Raw genomic sequence first — 20,001 nt, 5'->3', positions numbered from 1 at the left:
CACCCGAGTCAGCATAGATAAGAAAGTAAGCTCAATGCTTAAAATGTGATCTAAAACAGGTTAAACGTGTGTGTACCTGTAGCTGCTGCAGCTCCCTGATGTTGGAGTCACACTGCAGCTGCAGATCCCTCATCTGGTTCTCGTGTTTCTGGTGTTGATGCAGCCTCTCGTTCTTCTGCCTCTTGTCTTCCTGAGCAGCGAACTGGACCAAAATACCACAGACACATGGAACAACAGTTCAGAGCCACAACACTGCACCAACATTAGCTGTTGCGTGACTGGTCTTTTGGCTGAATTCTGCAGCCGAAACTTTTTAAAGATGTTTCATATTTCCTCCAAGACTGCACTGTAGTCAGAACAAAACTAACCAGTAGATAGTAGTAGATTTAGTAGATAATGAATGTTCAAGTCAGTTGAGTCAGTAACATTTGTGAAATGGTGAATGGAAAACTTTGTGGTCAGACAGGCTGGCCTCATTAAGAGTTCTGTTTGAGTTGGACAGATGTTAGGTGAGTCCGTATGCCAGAGTGACACAGTGCTGTTAAAAAAAGACCGTGCATGTTCATTAACATCAACGTGACGGGCAGAAACTGTAGCCACGCTGTCTGTACCTGTTTTATCCGCTCCCTCTCCTGCTCCGGGGTGACGGATGCAGTGGCAGTGATGCGGAGGCTCTTCTTGAACATGGCCATGCGGGTCTTGGCCTCGCTGCGCTGAATCTTGGGCAGACGAACCCTCTCTTGAGTCTGTTTGTTCTTCATCTCCTCCACCAACCGCTGGTTGTAGCGCTGCATCTGCTCCATCTCCTATAAAGTGCACACACAAAGATAGTGGTTTTTTTAAGCTCAGCAGCGTTAAATAAGATTTCACGTTCTCTCTGAGTAGATTCCTCTCCAAGCTCTTACTTTCTCGTGCCTCTTCAGCAGCTGGTGTCTCTGCAGGAAGTACTGGTCTTTCAGCTGCTGCTTAAGCTGCTGGTGCTTCTCCTGCAGGTGGCGCTCCTCCAGCTCCCACATGGCTGCCTCTCGAGCTTCAAGACACACACACACACAAATGACCACGTTTTAATGTCGCACAATTACGAGTTCACAAACATGCACATGCATGTTAGCCGGTGACGAGCAGAGTGATGAAAACAAACAGACACAAGTTGAAACACGTCTTCTCAAACAGAATGTCTGTGTTCTCGTCTGTGTGTCACTCAGTGCTCAACGACAGTGACGCTTGGATTCAGCCGAGACTGAATGAAAAAGTTAAAAAAAGAGATGTTTTTCACGCTGTTACTGGTTTCATGTCTTTCAGTTATGAAAGTAAAATTGGAGACCCGAAACTTGGACAAGATTCTTGGTAATCTGTCACATCGTGCTGTCTGTTTGGATGAGTTTGCTGACACGGTGCCTTCAGCTGTGTTGTCAGGAAATCAGAGAAGTTTCACATTTCCTTTGACTTCACTCTAACTACCCCGACCCAGAACAATGCTTTATTACGGTTACTTAATTTAGTGTTGACCAAGACCTTGCATTGCACAACCTGGGGACTGGGGCTGTGGTTGACGACCTGAGAATGACACTCAAACATCTTTTTCATAATTGATTTAAAACTTTGCCTTTGTACTGTTGCTTTAACTGTCCACTTTAATGCAGGCACACTGGCTTGCCTCGCCTGTTTCCCTCTGTGTGTCTGCTCTGTTGACTTTCTTCATCAGCATTATGTGGATTAAAGTTGCCCAAAAAATACAACCCTGACTCTGTTTTCACCACAGCAGTTGAGTTGTGTATGGAAGAAGCTTGTTGCTAATTATGTAGCCTATCGAAACCAACATGATATCAAATGACACTGCAACAACCAGGTGCACTTTGAACAGTAGAACGCCATGAGCAGGCTGCCATCAGACAGGAGAGGTCGTGCATCAAAATCAATGTGTTTAGGAGGGATGTGTTACCAGAGGACATCTCTCTGTGTTTCTCTGTAGAGCATGTGTGAATGTCACGAGATAACAGAGGCTGAGTGAGGACAAATTGTTCACTAGATAATCGTTCATGGCCAGCGTCATGTGTGGGAAAAACTGTCGATTCTTATACAGTCATTTCAATATTATTAAGTATCGTAAAGGGACTTATTACCTAATAATTAACAGCTATAACTAGGATCTGCATATACCCCTATACACCCCTCTATCTCCTACCTCTCATCAGCTGCTGCTTGTGGTTGAGGCAGTCTCTCTCAATAGTGGCGATCTCCAGTTTATGCTGCTGGATGATTTTCTTCAGAGCTCCGTCCAGCTCCTGCTGCTGCTTCTGTAGGAACTCCTGCTCCTGAGGAGCCAGGAAGAAGAGGAGCAGTGAGGAACAGCCAGAGGAATCCATCATTACAGAGGGACAGCAGAGAGAGACAGCAAAGGGAAATGTCACAGCACAAACACATCTAAATATCAAAACTGCCTGAAGTATGATTATATAATCTAGTCAAGTCCAGCACTTCAAGTTCAGAACAACACAGAGCACTGAGATGTCACATCATCAGCTGGAAATCAGAAGAGGAGACACTCAGAGGTCATGGAAGGCAACGATCCACAATGGAGGTGAAGAAAGAGAGAGAAAGAAGTTAACAGTCCAGCAAAGACTCACATTCACAGTTTTATGTGAGACAACATCTACATCGACGTTCACATCGTCCAGAGAAACAGCCTACATTATGCATGACTCATCACAGAACGGGCCAAATTATCAGTTAATATTACTTCCTATCGCTACATGATTCAAAACGATGTAATGATCCAGCCAGCTGGTGGCAAATTGAGGGTTATGCACTGCTATTACTTAACTATGATCAGGGACTAATTGATCAGATAATTATACAGATTTCATCAGTAGAAAACCTGGAAACATTTTTATTTCTTATACTGCTGATTCCTAACTGAGATGGTTAAAATGTCAGAGAAGAGACTTTAAAATCCATCCTCTAAGGCAGTCGGTCAGAAGGGAACTGACTACTACACCTCTGGAGAAGAGTACGGTACATGTTTACTCCATGACTCATACAAACGATGTATTACAATATAAATACCATATAAAATACACAGACGTAGACGTAGAACGTTTGCGGATTTGTGGAGGAAAAATACTGAGCAGGAGAGGAGGAGAGATCCACCGCACAAACACAGTGATGACAACACTCAAAAAAAACAAAACACCGCCCATGCTTACATGTGTTGTATTTAAAGTAAAAACTGACACCGTCACAAACTATCCTGGCATGTAAGTTCGCTCACATCTAAGTATGGGCCAGAGGCGGAGAGAAACAAGGCGGAGGGGGGTGGGGGGGGACTTACATCCTGCATCTGAGCGTTGAAGAGTGCACATGAGGACAACTGAAAAGACTGTATCATAACCTGGGCCACTGCCTGCGGAGGAGAGCACACAGCGCACTCGCCCTGATCAGGGACAGACAGCACACAACAGGCTAAACATCTCTCACACACACACACACACACACACACACACACTGATTCTTCCTAAGTAAGAGATGGCCCTTTCCTTGTTTGGGGGTATCAGTGAGTTTAAGGCGCACATCACAGTTAGGAGAAAGTCAATTAATTCGTCATTAATGCCGCTCTTCATGCTTGAAAGCGGCTCTTAATTCCAGCACTTGAGCTTAATCCAACTTGCAAAAGAGCAGTTTTGTTACTTTCCATGCTACTGACTCACAGAGCGTTAATAAGAGTTACCTTTCAAAGAAAAGAAGGCCTTTCTCCACATGACTCATGTCTAATACATAAAAGATACACAGGAAACTAAGTTTGGAAAAGGGCTTTCAGTACAGGAGTCTGCTGTGGAAACAAACGCTGTGCCTGTAATCGCTCCCTCGTTCAGTCACTCATTGATTCACTTTATAATAACACTGCAGGGCGCTCTGTGGCGGGCAGTAAAAGGAGAGTGGACACTGATGAATCATTTAATCATTTTTTATTAGCACTGACATGAGTACTGTAAAATCCACACAAGTAATCTCAGGAGTGAAGGTGAAGAACTGCATTGTGGGATGTTGAGTAGACATTAGGATACAATGAATCATCACAATTTCTATCAGACAACTAACGAATAATCAACTAACTGTTTCAGCTGTAATTATCATGCTGTGATATTGATATACATCTAATATATTACATGTTCTATAAACGGAGTAAAGACCACTTGTAGGTAAAATGACTGATGGGAGTAACTATCTTTTGGCTAATCTTGATAATTATCTGCCATAATATATCAAGTTGCTTCCTCACATTGATGAAACAATTATGTGAATCCAGCAGAGCTATAAAGGAGTTCAGCTTATTGATTTGCATCTTTTCTCATGCTGTCTTTATACCACCAGAGTTTCTATAGTCCCACAGTTAATATATGTATCGTCTTATTGTCTGACCAAAAATTCAGACGCTCAAATAAAATGTTATTACACTGCGCTCGATAGCTAATATAGAGCGATTACAGACACAGCAATTCAAGTGTTTGTGCATATGCATACAAAAAGAATGAGGCTGTAGGGAAAGAGAACAGGAGAAAGAGAAAGAAAGAGTAATCTTACTCTCAGAGTAAGAGACAGCAGGTGACGGTTTACCTCTGCAGTCTTAAGGAGCGACAGATCTTCCTTTACGCGTTTCATGAGCTCTTTTCTCATGTGTTTGGGAGACTGTCCAACTTCCTGTTTGGCCTACAGTGTGTGTGCAGAAACTGGTTGATGCTGTACATTCTGGAAATCTAACAAAGCCGGCCAACAACAGTAGGAAACATGCACGGACGACTTTGAGAGGAGAGATACTGCATCCAGCCACCAAATGATTCAAAGACAGCATGCTTAATTTCCTCGTCTGATATTCCTTTGAAATTGTCAGTCAGCCTTTTTGATTAGAAGATTTTCAGAGCACGTCAGATCAGTAAGTTTGATCTGCACCAGTTAGAGTCGAGTTATGAGTTTTGACTGGTACATGGCAGAAGATGTGTTAGTCCTCAAAATCAGCTCCCCCTTTCATTTATCATCGTATTAAATTTGCATTAAATTAAGTCCCACAGCCATCAAGATGTTCACTGTTGCCTTCAGAAATTAAAAAGAGTAACTGAGTTGGAATCATCTAATGTAGCATCACGCCATATACAGAATAATTCAAGTGTCGATGGTTCTTTGCTGTTCATACACATACATAAGCAATCATCCAGTATCTAAGAAATCTTTGATAACATGTCTTAAGGACTAGAGGCCATTTTGAAAAGAAAATGCTTTAAAAAAACTGGATAAAACATTCATATTGTAGTATATTACCTGGTATCCTTGACCCACTTCAGTTTGCTTATCGACAGATGTGTGGATGGATACTGTTTCTTTTGTCTTGCACTCCTACGCAGGACTGCAGTTCATAGACTGTAGCATTTAACACCACTGTACCATTGTAAAACTGGCAGCTAAACTAATGTAGCTAGATCTGTGTGATGTAATCTGTTCGTGGGTAGATAGAAAGTCTGCAAGCAGTGAGAGCGGGAAATAATCTCCACTATCATATTACTCACAGGTGGGCCAACAGACTCGCTGTCTCAGTCCAAGGAAGGAACAACAATAGTTATTTTGTTTTCTTGGATGTTCCGTTTCTATCACTGTACTATCACAAGTGTTCTTACATAAGACTAAGTAGTTCAAGTGTGTTTACAGGTTTTGGGGAGTACTACTGCATATGTGAAACAAGTAGTATGAAGCATTTTGCCACTCCAGAGGAAGCTGCATGTATTCTGATAAATTGCAAGTGGCTAAGTTACTTGCAGCATCCTCCCCAACCGCAAAAGGCGTTACACTAGATTTGTTTTGTTTGTTTTATTATATGTAAGTTACTCTTCAAGAATTAATTCAAATCTAGAGGAAGTAATCAGCCACACTTTGATGAGATATCTGATATCAGGTGTAGGAGCAGAGTACACGCTATCATCAGAGACAAATTTTATCACGTCCATCTTTTATTTTCACTGCTAGTAAACGATATCTCAGCATCAAAGCCCACACCGCTCGTTTTAAAGATAGTGTTAAACTCTGGCAACAGTCTGCACGGCATAGCAGCTACCAACCCACTTCTGTTTTCAACACTATTAATCAAGTCTACGTGTTAGAGTATTTCTTTATAGTGTAATACTGCGTGTGTAACCCTGAATGATAGTGACTGTTTACTGCTTATATGTTGTTTTTAAATTGTATGGAAATGCACTGGATAAATGGAATTTAAGTCGATAATAATATGACATTGAGGATGATTCCACATCAGTTACTCTGACTGAGACTTAAATTATTTCCAAAAATGATCCCAACACCATCAACCAACAGCAAGTCGGTCATTCCCATGACCAAAGCCACCTCACACACTCATACGAGAGACATGGTTAGTTAAATACACAATGCCAATACATGTTCAATAAAGAATACAACATTGCAAAACATTTTATCAATACGCATATAGTTTACTAGCATACTTAGAAAACACATAGAACGCAGCTAAGGGCTGAAGCAACCATATTAAGCCAACCTGCACAAGGAAAATATATTGTACTTGGCTCAGAAAGCAAATTGCGAGCTTTACAACACACACCAAGGCATCAAAGATGCCAAAAGGCACTATTGCCGTAACGAAGCTGCATAAAGCCAAACACAAAAACTGCAAGCACACCCAAAAAAATCCAACAAAGCAGTTAAGGCTGCCAAGCAGAGAAGGGGCAGAGAGGACTAATAAAGACCAAGCACAGCATGTCTTTAGAACAAGCCCAGTATACCATCATGATAAGATTGTATCCTCAGCCAGAACTTTTATTAAATTGTTCTCTAAAAATAACAAACAGACTCAGTAGCAGCCCAGTATTTCTTATGAGGCAACCAGAAGCCTCAGGGCTGATGAATAATGGATACAACAACATGGAGCTAGCAGCAGCTAGGAGAAAGATAGCACAGTCTGTCTGTTGCTATCATTTGCACACATACAGTACCAGACAGAACAGCAAGATACACCACTCCCATAGGATTAATATGACACAGCCAAGTATGCCACCAGCTAAGTTGTTAAAAACATGCTCCATTAGACGGCTTGTATACTGTATGACATGCAAATGCTTACAACCCCAAGCTCCCATAGCTAAGCGCTAATGCAGAAATATCGTTGTCATGCACGGCTGTACCTCTTTCTTCCGGTTCTTCAGCATGTTTTGGAACTTGGAGAGCTCCTTGTCTTGATCCCCTTTGATGCGTTTGGCTTCATCTCGGAGGCGGCTGGTGTGATCCTGTTCCAGTCGCTCAATGGTCTGTTTCTGCTTCTTCTCAAGATTCTCCACTTCTTGGTCATACTGACGCTTCTTAGCCTGCACGGACAGAAACAACAGACACAAGCATTAGCCTGACAAGGTAACAGCAAGTGTTTAATATGTGATCCAATATCATCATAAGATTAACATAGATAGGTTCATATGTCTGTTGCTTAGGAGGGAGGAAAAGATTAATGGTAAAAGATATTTTATGGTGTCATTTTGCTTTACAGTAGAAGCTAAGCGAGAGAGACAGCTTGCTTCATTGAATTCCTGCCGTCAGACTTATATCATGTTCAGCTCATTTCCTACGAGTTGGCCCAATACAAAAAAAAAAAAAAAAAAAACACCACACCACTGCGATGCAGCAAATAACTGACTCACAGTTGTTTCCTGTTCAAAGCGCCGGTAGATCTGCTCTCTCTGCTGCTGCAGCTTGTTGCTCAGCTGCTGCTGGGCCCTTTGCTCCTCTTTCTGCAGGAGGCGCAACTCTCTCAACTCCTGCCGCCTGAGGAAACCACACAGTGTGGTCAGGGTGCCACCAGATTAGACTCATCTCAAATTCAGGTGTTTGTCAACAATATAGCATTTTATTCACAAGACACTTTTCATTTCTGAGATGAGATTACGTAATTTTTTTCAGTACCTATTTTTACATGAAACTTAAAATATATTTGAGCCTCACATGACTGTTTCCTGCTTTCTGCATCAGTAGTTGTTAAACTGATACATGTTAACTCTGTTCACAACTGACATAAGCTCATGAACCCAACGGTAAATAATCAGACGGCAGTGCACTTGTGTAAACATTCAACACAGCGTGTCATGTCTTTAAAAGGCAACGTGGAGGATGACAGTAACATAATGCAGCATTCATCACGGGAGATAACCCATCTGGCATTTGTTAAAAGCTGTGGGAGTTGTGAAGTGAACGAGAACTATTTAAGGCAGGCATGTTAAATAGGCCATGTCACATATTTAGAGCGACGGTATGGTAAGCAGCCTGAATACATACGTACCTCAGGAACCTCATCTCTTCGCTCTTGGTGTCATTATCCGTCACTATCTTTGACGTTGTCACACTGACCTCTACACCGTCCACCATGAACTTACGTGTCTTCTTCAGAGTCTTCTTCTGACGTCTCGACTCCTATAAAAAACAGGGATGTTTTTAGGGCTCATATGGTCAAAATAATGTTGCTAACTAAAGCTGTACATGATAAACACTTTATGCTTACCTGCATAGACACAGAGCCCCCTTCTTTACTCTTGGACAAGAAGCTGGAGATGGACAGATTGAGGTCAAGGCTGTTACTATCAGCAGCAGAGCTGCTTCCAGAGTCAGAGTCTTTCTCCATATCTGGTTTGATCACAGCAGGACTTCCATGCTCAATCTTGCTTTCTGAATCGGTTTCACTCTCTGGGACAGAGACGGTATCTTGGGACGTGCTCTCATCTGCACGAGCGACTTTCTCCTCATCTTCCTTCGCAGGGACATCTTTACATGGGACCACTTGTTCTGAATCCTCAGAGGTGTCTTTGGCTTCATCACTGACTCCATTTATGGATGCAGCTGGTGCCTGTTCCTCCACTTCAACCTCCTCTCTAGGGTGATTGTCTTTCTCTGGCTGTTCTGCCTCCTCAGGGGCCTCCTCCTCTGGCTTCTCCTCTGGTTGACTTTCTTTGGCCTCCTTCTCCAACAAAACCTCAGCGGGGGACTCGTCCACACTCGGCTTTGTGTCTCCATTTATGTTTGTGTCTGTTACATTTGTATCTATGATTTCTGTTCCTGTATTAACATCTGTTCCATTAACATTGTCTTCTATTCTATCTTCTGACTCTTTATGTTCAGGAATCTCTTCATCTGTTTTTTTACTTTCTTCTTCTACTTGTGTCACCTTCTCTGGTATGGATTCTGGTTCTTCTGGTGCCTCTTCAGGTTGCGCTTGTGATTCTCTGGATTCTTCTGTACCTGCTTCTTTTTCTTCCTCCTCTTTCACCTCTTCTGGTTCCTTTTCTTGCTCTATTACTTGGGTCGGTTCCTCCTCTGTTTTATCCCCTTGTACTTCCTTCTGTTGCTCCTCTGTTTCTTGACCGTCTGTTACAAGTTCTTCAGTATCTGCTGATTCCACAGGTTCCTCTGGCTGTGATACTTCAGGCTCAGCAGGAATCTCTTCTACTTTACCATCTTCTGGTTTAGGCTCTGTAGACTCTTGTGAGATCAAGTCCTTGGTGGGCTCTATTAGTCCAGGTGCCAGGTCTTCATTACTGGCATCAGACACCTCATTAAGTTTCTCCTCCTCAGTCTTGTCTACCTCACTTGTTCCAAGTCCTTCATCAGACAGCTTATCACTGGTGTGGTCCTCAGCAGGCTCGACCGTCGGCTTTTCTATAACAGACTCCAGTGTGGAGGGAGTTGGTGGGACTTTGTCATCCTCTGAGCTGGCAACGCTGACATCTGATGGTGCTCGCTTGTGCCCAGGAGCCGTCTGAGCATAGTTAGAGAAATATGAACATCAAAATATGTCATCAGTTATTGATAGAAATTGTCACAGCAATGCAATATATTAGAAGGCATTTCTTCTCCAGCTCCAAATCTATTTTTAGTGAGATTTGAGGCACTCAATTTTTAATGCAGGACCAAATAACTTTTAACTATTTAGATGAATATGTGGTTCAAATATTCAATGGAGTTTCCTCAATGTGGAGGGTACATTTTAAACCAAAAGAAATAATCCAATCACTGTTGATTTATAATGTGAAAATGTTATTTTCATATCTCAAGATATAACAAAATCTTTTCATATATAACGTTATAACGACATACAAACTAATGTTATGACAACACATAAATATATATAAATAATTGTAGTTGTAATATTTATTTTGTCAAACTGTGAAAAGTTTCACATTAAAACATGATAACTTACATTGTTTTATTGCTGGTGTGGTACAATATAGTTTCTGTGTCATCATAATGTGAAAATAACTTGATATAACATGAAAAACAGCTTGTTATAATAGGGACAATTTTCAGATATTATTACCATAATGCATTCTTCTACTTCTGGTTTGGCAGTAATACACTTTAGTAAAATACACTTGCAAAGACTCAAAAGAAAATTAGAAATGTATTTCAAAGAATCATTCCCATTGATCTAAAATACATTTTTGATTTGATTATGATTGTTTCCCCACAAAAATCTGTGACATGAACCAGGATGGCCACCTTGAGATGGCAAGGAATGACCCTCAGCCAATAAATAAGTACATACCACGGGTGTATCTGGCTCTTCCTCCTCCTCCTCCTCTTTGCTGTCCTCGATCTCCTCTGTGACTTCAGCTTTGGCCTCGGCGATGAGCTCTCTGAGAGGTCTGCTATCAGTGACATTTGCGACAAAAGGATGCTATGTAGATGGACAAAGACAAAAGACATCAACATGAATTAGAAATCTTTTGTGTCAGAGGAACAGCAAAACAGAAATAAACACATTCAAATTGTATTCTGTGTGTTTATGCATATTTGGGTGATACTACAGGCTGTGTGGATGGTTGTGTACTGTGAGATAACAGCAGGGAGTGAATGAAGTCAGGCAGCTCACCTGTAGCAGCTGTACTGGGCCCCACCTATTGTCCACATTCTTATCAAGAGATTTCCGAAGAAAGTCGTTGAATTCTGGTGACCTTTCGAGGACAAATAAAAAAGATTCAGCTTGCTGGCTGTAGACCAGAATAAATGTCCCTGGGTCCTGCTCTGTGTGATATAATTAATACCATACATTCCCTGTGGCCGTTCAGAGTCAGGCATTAACAATTAACCAAGCTCTCAGACATTTAACTGTCAACATGTCCTTATTTCCATTCCGGAAACACCTCTCCTCTACTTATCACCAGCACACCATCTCACCAGCGAGAGGGATGCATAAGTGTGGGCGGCTCGGACTTGGCTATTTTCAGCAGCACTCGCATGGGATTCATCTCGTGGTTGGGTGGCTCAATCTGTGCCAGCTCTATCAGGGTAACCCCGAGGGACCAGATGTCAGCCTTGTAGTCATAGGGACGGTCTTTGGACGTTTCGCACATCACCACCTCTGGAGCCATCCTGTGTGATTAGAAGTCAGTGGGTTTGTGATGAGCATTTAGCTAGTTTTGGACAAGTACATTCAGACATGTTGCTTTGTGATTAGGCCAAAAAACAAACAGTTTGTGCGTGCATCTCTGTCTGGAATTTGAAAGATAGGAAGTCTATTCAGTATTTTCAGCTGAGGTCATCAAACACCAGAGTGTATCCGAATTGCTGAATGAGGCTTTTTCTCTTATCCCACATTCCATGACAGCTTTGTGCCACTGCATAGAAATAATTGTCACCCCTAGCTGTGGGACACGCTAAGACAATTATCAGATAGAGAGGGGTGAATGCCCTCTTGTATGCACACAGATGACTCACCAATATGGAGTGCCGATGAAAGAGTCTCTTCTCTGTAATGTCTTGGTATTTTTAGCAGACACCCCAAAGTCAGCTGAAAGAAGAAATAAATTGCAATCCTTTTGATCATCATTAAAGGCATAATGACACTCTGTGTTGTAAATCCATTGGAATAAAAGACATAAAATAGCATATTACACATTTCTACCAAAGCAAAACAGTTATGGCAGAATCCCGTCTTAACAAACCTGCCATTACTCTTTAATTATGTCCCCAATAAGACAGAAGAATCTCCCTTACATAATGCTCTGAGAGTCCATCATCATTCCCAGCAGTTCTGTCACCTGTAAAACTACTTCAGCCTCCTCTCTTTCTCCTCACACCACTTACAGTGTGCACACATTAGAGGGAAAGAGAGATCTATCATTAAGTCTGGTGACTGCTTGATAATTATTGTTTGTCAGGCTGCGTCATGACCCTCTGCCTACAGAACATGAATCATCAGGGAGCCGGCAGCTATGGATGCTACAGCAGCAACATGAATGCTCTTACTTTTGGCGTATTATGTAACCGATTCAATGCATCACCAACTCCAGTACATAAGTGGTGCATAAAAAATACACTTTTTTAAAAACTTGATGCCACATGAATGAGTCATTCCAGGTTTATCATATGTAAACACAGTGCTGTGCACTTTTACACAATCCCACAAGTCACATAGCTCAGCTGGTTGGTACCGCATTGATGGCCAAGGGATCCAAAATTGACTTTACTAATTAGCTACTAAAGCCTATTAGTGTTGGACCCACTGGAAGGTTCAGAGTAACCACCAAGGACATACATCTAAGAGGAGTCAACAATGAATCAGTTATTGTTCTGTGTAATGCTCTAAAGCGAGTAATCTGACGTGTGCTTAGCTGGAACATGAGTGATAATCCTATACATTCAGTGGCAAATGCAGCAAAAGATGAGAGATTTTTACCCAGTTTTACTTCTCCATCCAAGGAGAGGAGAATGTTCCCGGCTTTCAAGTCTCTGTGGATGACCTTATTCTCATGGAGGTAAATCAAGGCCTCCAAGGTCTGTCTACACACCACCCGGATCTGGGGCTCTGTCAGTGGCCTCTCCAGTTCTGTAGATACACATTCACAGAGATAATTCATTAGTGATCTTATTTAGTTTTTGTATTTTTTGCGATGCACTTTCAAAAACACAGACTGAGCCATTTGGACATTCAAAATATGATATCCTGATGGTTTCCAATAGCAACTGGACGACAAAACTCCACCCTGAAACCAGCCAGCATGTATGACTGGACAAATCTGAGGGAAGAAATGTCTCTCTGTGTGAGTCAGACCACAACGCAAAATGCATCAACATCCAAAAGCAAAGTGAATTAATTTGCATCCCTTTTGTTATGGTAATTCACTTGTAGAAAAGTGGTGAGGTCTAAGGTTTTAGAGAGAAAATGCTCGTATTAGAAGTGGACTAACCACTCCTTGAAATCTGAGCTACAATAATTACACAGTTGGAACAACCTCTCCAACTGGGGAGAGGGAAAAAAAATCCCACAGAGGCTTCTGGATGGAATAGAGAGAGAGAGAGTTGGCACTTGAGGATGGAGCAAAGAAAAAGGCTCCAGAGCTTTAGAATAATTTTCTGTTTCCTTCGATAAATGAGGGACTTACCCAGCATGATGGCATCCACTGCACCACCCGCACAGAACTCAATCAGAATCTGCAACGGTAAAACAAAACAGAGCAGAGCAGTAAGTAATGTGTACTGTTGTGCAATGAATCCATCGTGTGCTTTAAGAACAAACTTACAGACTAGTTATGCAAGATAGGTGAACAACATGACCTTTATGGGAAAGACATCAGAACCCCCTACTCTATGTTATTGATTACGCTGTGGAGACATTCCAAGAAGCCAATCGATCAGCCGCACTGAGAATCCTCTACAGACACATCTTTTCTTTTTCATTTCAGGGCAGTCTTTATGTGTCAGTCCTTGTTGGGTCGAAATATCAGCAGAGGTTCTCAGTTGCAAGATGGAGACACTGAGAGGCCTCATCTGCTCATGATTTCTTTATGTTCAGAATGATTCTGAAGCAAACCGTTGTGACAGTTGGTCAATACGGTTAAAACAATTTCTACAAAATAAATTCTCTTTTTTTAGGGTGTATGTGTAGCTATGACTCACACCCAGGATATTTCATCATACATCCAGATGCATAACAATTTCCTCATTTTGGCAAGCATTCAAATATATTAAAGCGATATTACATCTTTTTTTTAGTCAAAAATCTTATTGCGTTAATATTTTGTGAAAGTACCAATATTCATGTCCACAATTTTGTAGCAATATTGATAGAGGTATTTGGTTTGATTGTGTTGCTCAGTTGTAGTATCTATGAAGTGATGTTGAGGAGATTTAAAAATATCAAGATTGTGTAACGCAATAGGGCCTTTCCTGAGGCTTTTTTAAGGCCGTATCGCCTGGCAGTGCCTTAGACCAACACTGTCTGTCACTGTAGGATCTAAATCGTCTATACTGCATAAGACATCTGTCATAGAGTGTCAAGTCAAAATGTCTTACGCAGAAGAGACAATTTAACTCCTACAGTTTAACTACTGCCACAAATATTCATGTCAACATGTCAAAAGCATACAAGTGATTTGAGGTTGCCAATAGGCCCCTTTGCAAACTCTTGTTGTCGGTTGAACTAGGCTCCGATAGTTACTGATGAACGTGCAGCCTACACCGACTGCAGGGGACTTCGTCACCATTTTGTATAGGGATGTCAACCATTATCATTTGAGGGCCAATTCTGCTGAAAATATCTAAATCCTCTTAATCTCCCTCTTAATCTAAAATAACAAATTAGATCAGTTCAGCCACAGAACAGCACATCATCCATTGTCCAACAGAACTAACTATTTCCCAACTACCATCATTAAGTTGGCCTCGAAATATCCACTATTGGTCGACCTTTTCCAGTAATATTAGGGAAGATCTGAAAAGAAATGCACTGATGAGAGACTGTAAGTCAGGGAGTTAATAACCTTAATGTCTTAAACTGACTGTCACTTGTCAAATCCCTGTGTGAAAGTTTTAACAACATACATATAAAGCTACATTAGAAGTTTAGACTGGAACACAAGGAGCCCAGCAGAGGTGAGGCGTATTCAAACTACATGACCTCCTGTCTGATGATACAATCCATAACTATGGATTCAACAGTTTACAGCGCAGTTATCTCTGTGAAGCTGTAGTGCATTAGATGAACATAATACCACTCCCTTGTACTGTTATTGAGATGTAAACCAGACCATCTCCTGACCTCATCTGTAGTAGCTGATGTAATGTACCCAGCCACCGCTTCATCTGTATTGGCATTGCCAGTGAGACGGCAGCTCATGGTATCAGATGATACACAAAAATCAATCAGAGCTACACCCGAGCACCACCCTCCATTCGGGGATTCAAAATAAAGAGGACAAACCAAGCAGTTGTATTTTGTCTGCATAACAACAACTTATTGTGCCACAGCAATCTCTCTGTTGATTTACTTTGGTAGGATTCTGACAGGTGTTACAAATGTGCACAAATTAAAATCTGCTGATCATAATCTCAGGTTAAATTGGACATCATGCATGCATATAAATCTTCCCTTTTCTCTGCAACAGACTTTCCTTGATTAATATTTTGTAGAAAAAAAACAAAACATTAACTCAACCAAACACATGCAAAGCAGAGGCAGTAACACATTCATAATGCTGCTTTAAGACAGGGGCCCGAGGGACAACCTGTATGCAGCTCTGAATTATTCACAGGCACTTTCTCCCGCCACCAAAACCACTCCATTATCATCCCATAGATGTGGCCAGTCCACAAGGGATGGTCACATGACACCACCTGCCAGGACCTAATTGTTCTGGGGCCTCTTACTGCACACAGAATAAGATCTACTGACTATGTATTAAAAATGCACTGTGACTCAACTCTCTGCTCACATTAAAATAGCTTGATAAGGAAGCAGACGCAGGACTCTTTTCAGAGGAGGCTTTTACATGTTTTGCTATTTTGTCACTATAAAGGAACCATATTCACAGTTTAAGATTTGTGGGAGGGTCAAAATGGGAAGTATTCCACTGCAATTCACAAGTTCCAGTTGCTATCAGAGCCTTTCTTAACTTACATTGTAATAACATAATCCATCATTTTAAATTTGATAATGTGCAATCTATATTATGTTTTTTTTTCCTAATGTGACCTGGGACTTCTGGAGGATCAAGCAATAGAACATGCAGTGCAAGAGAGAGAAAACCCATTACTATTAAGCCTTTAGTATAAAAATACAAGAGTCCTTTGAGTAACAGCATGACGAATACTGGCTTGTGATGAATTTGTGTGTCTCCATGCGTGACTGGTTCACTGCCTCTGTGTCTCCTTGGCTTCAAATCAACAGCAACAAACGAGGAAGAAAAAAAAAACAGTTCTCTCAGTCAGGCGCTTTGCTTACTTACCCAAAGTTTGCCTTCGAAATAGAAGGCATCCAGCAGTTTGACAATGTGATGGTGGTTGCAGGAGGCCAGAATGTCAATCTCTACCATGTAATCCTCCAGCTCATCCTCCGTCTTTGTGTCGATAACCTTGGCAGCAGCAAGGGTCCCATTCTGCTTGTTCTGAGCCTGAAAGCAACATGGAGGACAAAAGAAGGAAACTGATCATTGAGTATGGGATTTAATATATTTCTTATATCGCTGGCTGGCTTACAGAAGAATCAGCTTGACTTACTTTGTTGGGGCGAGTGCTGTGAAGTGGCTATTGTGGAAGCACATCCATCAACAACAACAACTTCATTAAAGACAAAAGCCACTTTGAAACTAGATCTATAAACACTGGAACGCTTTATGGCTTGTGTAGATCAAAGCGATCTCTATAAATACATTTCATAGACTTTATGATAACACATAGTTATGTATTCAAAAGGGAAATAACTGTAGAGGGGAAAAAAACACCCATCTGAAGTTATAACCTTTACAATACACCCCATCATCTCCTGACCTACTAGCAAAAGCTGATCTTGTCACGCCTGCTCACTTCCCCCTCTTCCTTTTCTACCATCTCTTCTTTCTTTCCTTTCACTTTCATACACCTGCTGTAAGGTCAAATAAAGTTGCAGTGGCACAAACATACAGATTATAGCAAATAAATGTCCTTTTTAATAGGTTTCTGGGTAACACATGCTCCGAAAAATTCATTCCTGGCTAGGCTGTACTGAAGAGACTAATAGAAAAAATTACCTCTCACTCGTCAAACAAGTAGCAGGAGGTTATTTTAAGGCCTGCTTGGGATTTACTGTTTATGGATACAGACACAATCTCTGGGAGTTAAGGAAAAAGAGAAGGGAGGGAGTGTTACGACCAACTGCTGCAGCCCAGAGTGTGTCACACCCTATATTTACACAGTTCTGACCTGACACACTCTCTGTGTCTTTCCCTTTGTAATGGCCAACGCATGTCTAGCACAGGCCACCATTAATTCATATTTAACATTAGCTTAAAGATGGAGAGGGCAGTGATCATTTGTTTGTCGTTGAGCTATATATGTGTAGTCTGTGACCTTTAGTCATTATGTATACGACATTTTGCACTACTCTGGTCTGGTTTGAGGGAATAAATGAGAGGAAGTGGGTGTCATTAAAAAATAAACATGATCTTTCAGCATTAGAAAACTGATTCGATCATAGCAAGGATGATTCTGTATTGCTTGGTCACACTACTCAGCAGGACTGAATTTCTGTCTCTCATATTATAAGACATGAATGCCAATCTGACTGCGGACTGACAGGCTAAGCAAGCACAATCATTTAAGCGGTTTGTGTTAGGTACAATAAAAACGACACGCCTCTTCACTAAGAAAGGCTAGGATGATGTGTTCATGTCAGCTGATTCACACTTCACTGGTAATTTCTGCCACCCTGCCCAAATGAGGAAGCCACCAAAAGCCTGTGAAATAACTGATAAAATACGTAGTCTGTGTTGATAGTAACCTGACCTGATGAAGGCAACACCTCCCCACCCCTTCTAAGTCGTCTATACACACAAATCTATCTATTAGACTGCAACTGTGGTCGGACACGGCACAATAGTCTTCTGGCTTTCATCACGGTTAGTTAATCAGTTAATATGACTTGGAAACTAGCAAACAGAGATTTCTGGGCCATCTGCTACATTATTTGATCAGAAGAGTTCCAGGAAGGGACAACATAAGTCGCAGGGAGAGAGGAAGAGAGCTGTTCAACTGGGTTCAAGAGTCCTGTACCGATGAGGAGATGGAGCCTCATGTGAAACTACTTTTAACTGAACTACTATTTTAGGGACTCAACAACGATTATTTTCTTCATTTCAAATCAACTAACAGCGCAAGCGCTCTACATTTCTGATCTGATTACTGTGTAAACCCTGCAGGATACTCCTCAGTCCTTTCTCGAACGTTGTGTAAAAGAGGTTGTATTGAGATTGACAAAAACACCATTTAACCTCTTCTCAAAGACATACCGGCATATGGGCAGGGCTGAATATTTGTCATTTTGCTGACCTTCCCAAAGGCTGTTCTCAGCCCAGTACAAATCCACACAAAGATAAACTTGGAGAGGTACGTCAGGCAGCAGAGATTACAGGCGCTGGACACAAAACCATGAATACCTCGCCGGATAACGCAATCCAACACTGTTACACTACAGCCTACTACAGGGATACCTGCAGAAGGAAACAATCCCTGTCTTAACAAAAACTGAATGTTCACAAGCATTGCTGGGGGGTTTGTCATTAAATTTGCATTGTACTGAACTGGTGTTGTGGGTATTGTCTCCGCCTCATGCATAATTTACAGTCTGTGTTGATGAAACAAACAGACCATCAACCTCAAAAAGTGTTAACCACTGCACTTAATCTACATACACACCTGTGCACCTGTCAAATTGTATGGCATTCACAAACTAGCTGCTCTTGCTTTTGTAGACAAATTCCCATTTCACAAGGCTGGGATTTGACTTTTAATGGCACCTGATCTCAAGACTTGACATTTGTTAGGTCATGTTTATTCTGACAAAGTGAACTCAATGACATTGCAAATGACATTGCAAAGTCGTGTTTATGACCTGGCCTACCTTACTTAGACCCCTCAACATTGGAAATGCCCCTGACACACTCACCAGGTGAGTTTAAACTGTCACTAAACAACATGTTTCTTCACAAATGCTCAACAGGAAGATTTTAGCAGTTACAGTGCCGTTTTTAATGAGTGTCGTAACACACATATGAACGAAAATGTGTATTTCTTGTGGCCTAGAGGATACCGCCTTCATGATGATCATTTTAATGAAATATACGACGACCTGAATGCGACATCATTTAACATAATGGAAGCGAAGAGTGTCTAAAGAAATAGGTTAGAAACCCCCAAGGCGGATGTACCACATTACCTTGAACACTTTCCCAAATGCTCCATCACCCAGTTCACCAATGATTTCCCAAATCTCCTCTGGGTTAACGTCTCTGTGTACATGTTCGTACTGCTTCTTCTTCTTATCAGGCCCCAACTTGAATATCTTCCGAAAATTGAAGAAAGACATCTTTTCGAACGTGAAGTAGTTACAGTGCCGTCTGTGGATGCGGTCTCTTCGGTTATTTCCGCCAAGAAATTATAGCGGTTCCTCCCGTCGGCGGAGCTCAAATGGCTAGCGAAACAACAGCATGCAGGCGTTAAATGAAGGCAGGCGAGCTGCTTTGGTCGCCATTCAGCTGTGATAATATCAATTATAACTTCCCTCGACGGCAGTTCATAATCACATCATAGCTAGCAGTGCTCATAGGACGCGGCTGCCTGGTCGGGGAGGTGAGGGATACGGAGAAGAGTTCGCCGTTCCGCAGAGGCTGGTGTTCGCGTTGACAAAAAGATGAGACGGGATATATCCTCAATATCATCACACTCAATACGGCATTTTCATCACTTAGCTAACGTTAGCAAGAGAAAATGAGAGAGAGCCACAGGGACCCATGCTTCGGTTGGCTGACCAGACAGAAGTTAGCGAACTAGCATCAAGCTAACGGTACTATGTGCATTTCCGCTAAAAACCTTCCAAAATAAAAGCATAGCTAACGGAGAGGCGTAAAAAACACTTTAAAAAGAAGTTAACATTAGCTAGGAGAAGTTTAATGGTACATGTCTTGACAGAAAACAATG

The 20,001-nt window shown here is 41.6% G+C and overlaps 2 protein-coding genes across 4 annotated transcripts in view; one reads left to right on the top strand and one right to left on the bottom strand.

Annotated features, from left to right (window-relative positions):
* slka (STE20-like kinase a) overlaps positions 1-19,840 on the bottom strand; it is a 22,550-nt gene extending 2,710 nt beyond the window's left edge. The window contains exons 1-17 of one of the 2 annotated variants that reach the window (XM_037124818.1): positions 19,241-19,840; positions 16,278-16,442; positions 13,437-13,485; positions 12,731-12,880; positions 11,770-11,842; positions 11,230-11,424; positions 10,925-11,006; positions 10,598-10,729; positions 8,561-9,811; positions 8,342-8,472; positions 7,707-7,830; positions 7,200-7,379; positions 3,332-3,403; positions 2,186-2,315; positions 906-1,030; positions 612-806; positions 77-202 (exon numbers count right to left, since the gene is read on the bottom strand). In XM_037124818.1, the coding sequence (XP_036980713.1) occupies positions 77-202; positions 612-806; positions 906-1,030; positions 2,186-2,315; positions 3,332-3,403; positions 7,200-7,379; positions 7,707-7,830; positions 8,342-8,472; positions 8,561-9,811; positions 10,598-10,729; positions 10,925-11,006; positions 11,230-11,424; positions 11,770-11,842; positions 12,731-12,880; positions 13,437-13,485; positions 16,278-16,442; positions 19,241-19,390 (3,330 nt within the window). In that variant the 5' untranslated portion in view covers positions 19,391-19,840. The remainder of the gene's footprint in view (positions 1-76; positions 203-611; positions 807-905; positions 1,031-2,185; positions 2,316-3,331; positions 3,404-7,199; positions 7,380-7,706; positions 7,831-8,341; positions 8,473-8,560; positions 9,812-10,597; positions 10,730-10,924; positions 11,007-11,229; positions 11,425-11,769; positions 11,843-12,730; positions 12,881-13,436; positions 13,486-16,277; positions 16,443-19,240) is intronic. The other variant, XM_037124819.1, reaches the window with a different exon arrangement.
* Positions 19,733-20,001, top strand: part of LOC119034099 (SH3 and PX domain-containing protein 2A-like) — a 60,609-nt gene continuing 60,340 nt past the window's right edge. The window contains exon 1 of one of the 2 annotated variants that reach the window (XM_037124823.1): positions 19,733-19,867. The gene's annotated coding sequence lies outside the window, so the exon portion shown is untranslated. The remainder of the gene's footprint in view (positions 19,868-20,001) is intronic. The other variant, XM_037124821.1, reaches the window with a different exon arrangement.

This window comes from Acanthopagrus latus, chromosome 15, assembly GCF_904848185.1.
Source record: "Acanthopagrus latus isolate v.2019 chromosome 15, fAcaLat1.1, whole genome shotgun sequence".
NCBI classification, from domain to species: Eukaryota; Metazoa; Chordata; class Actinopteri; order Spariformes; family Sparidae; genus Acanthopagrus; species Acanthopagrus latus.
This window is presented reverse-complemented; position numbering and strand designations above follow the sequence as displayed.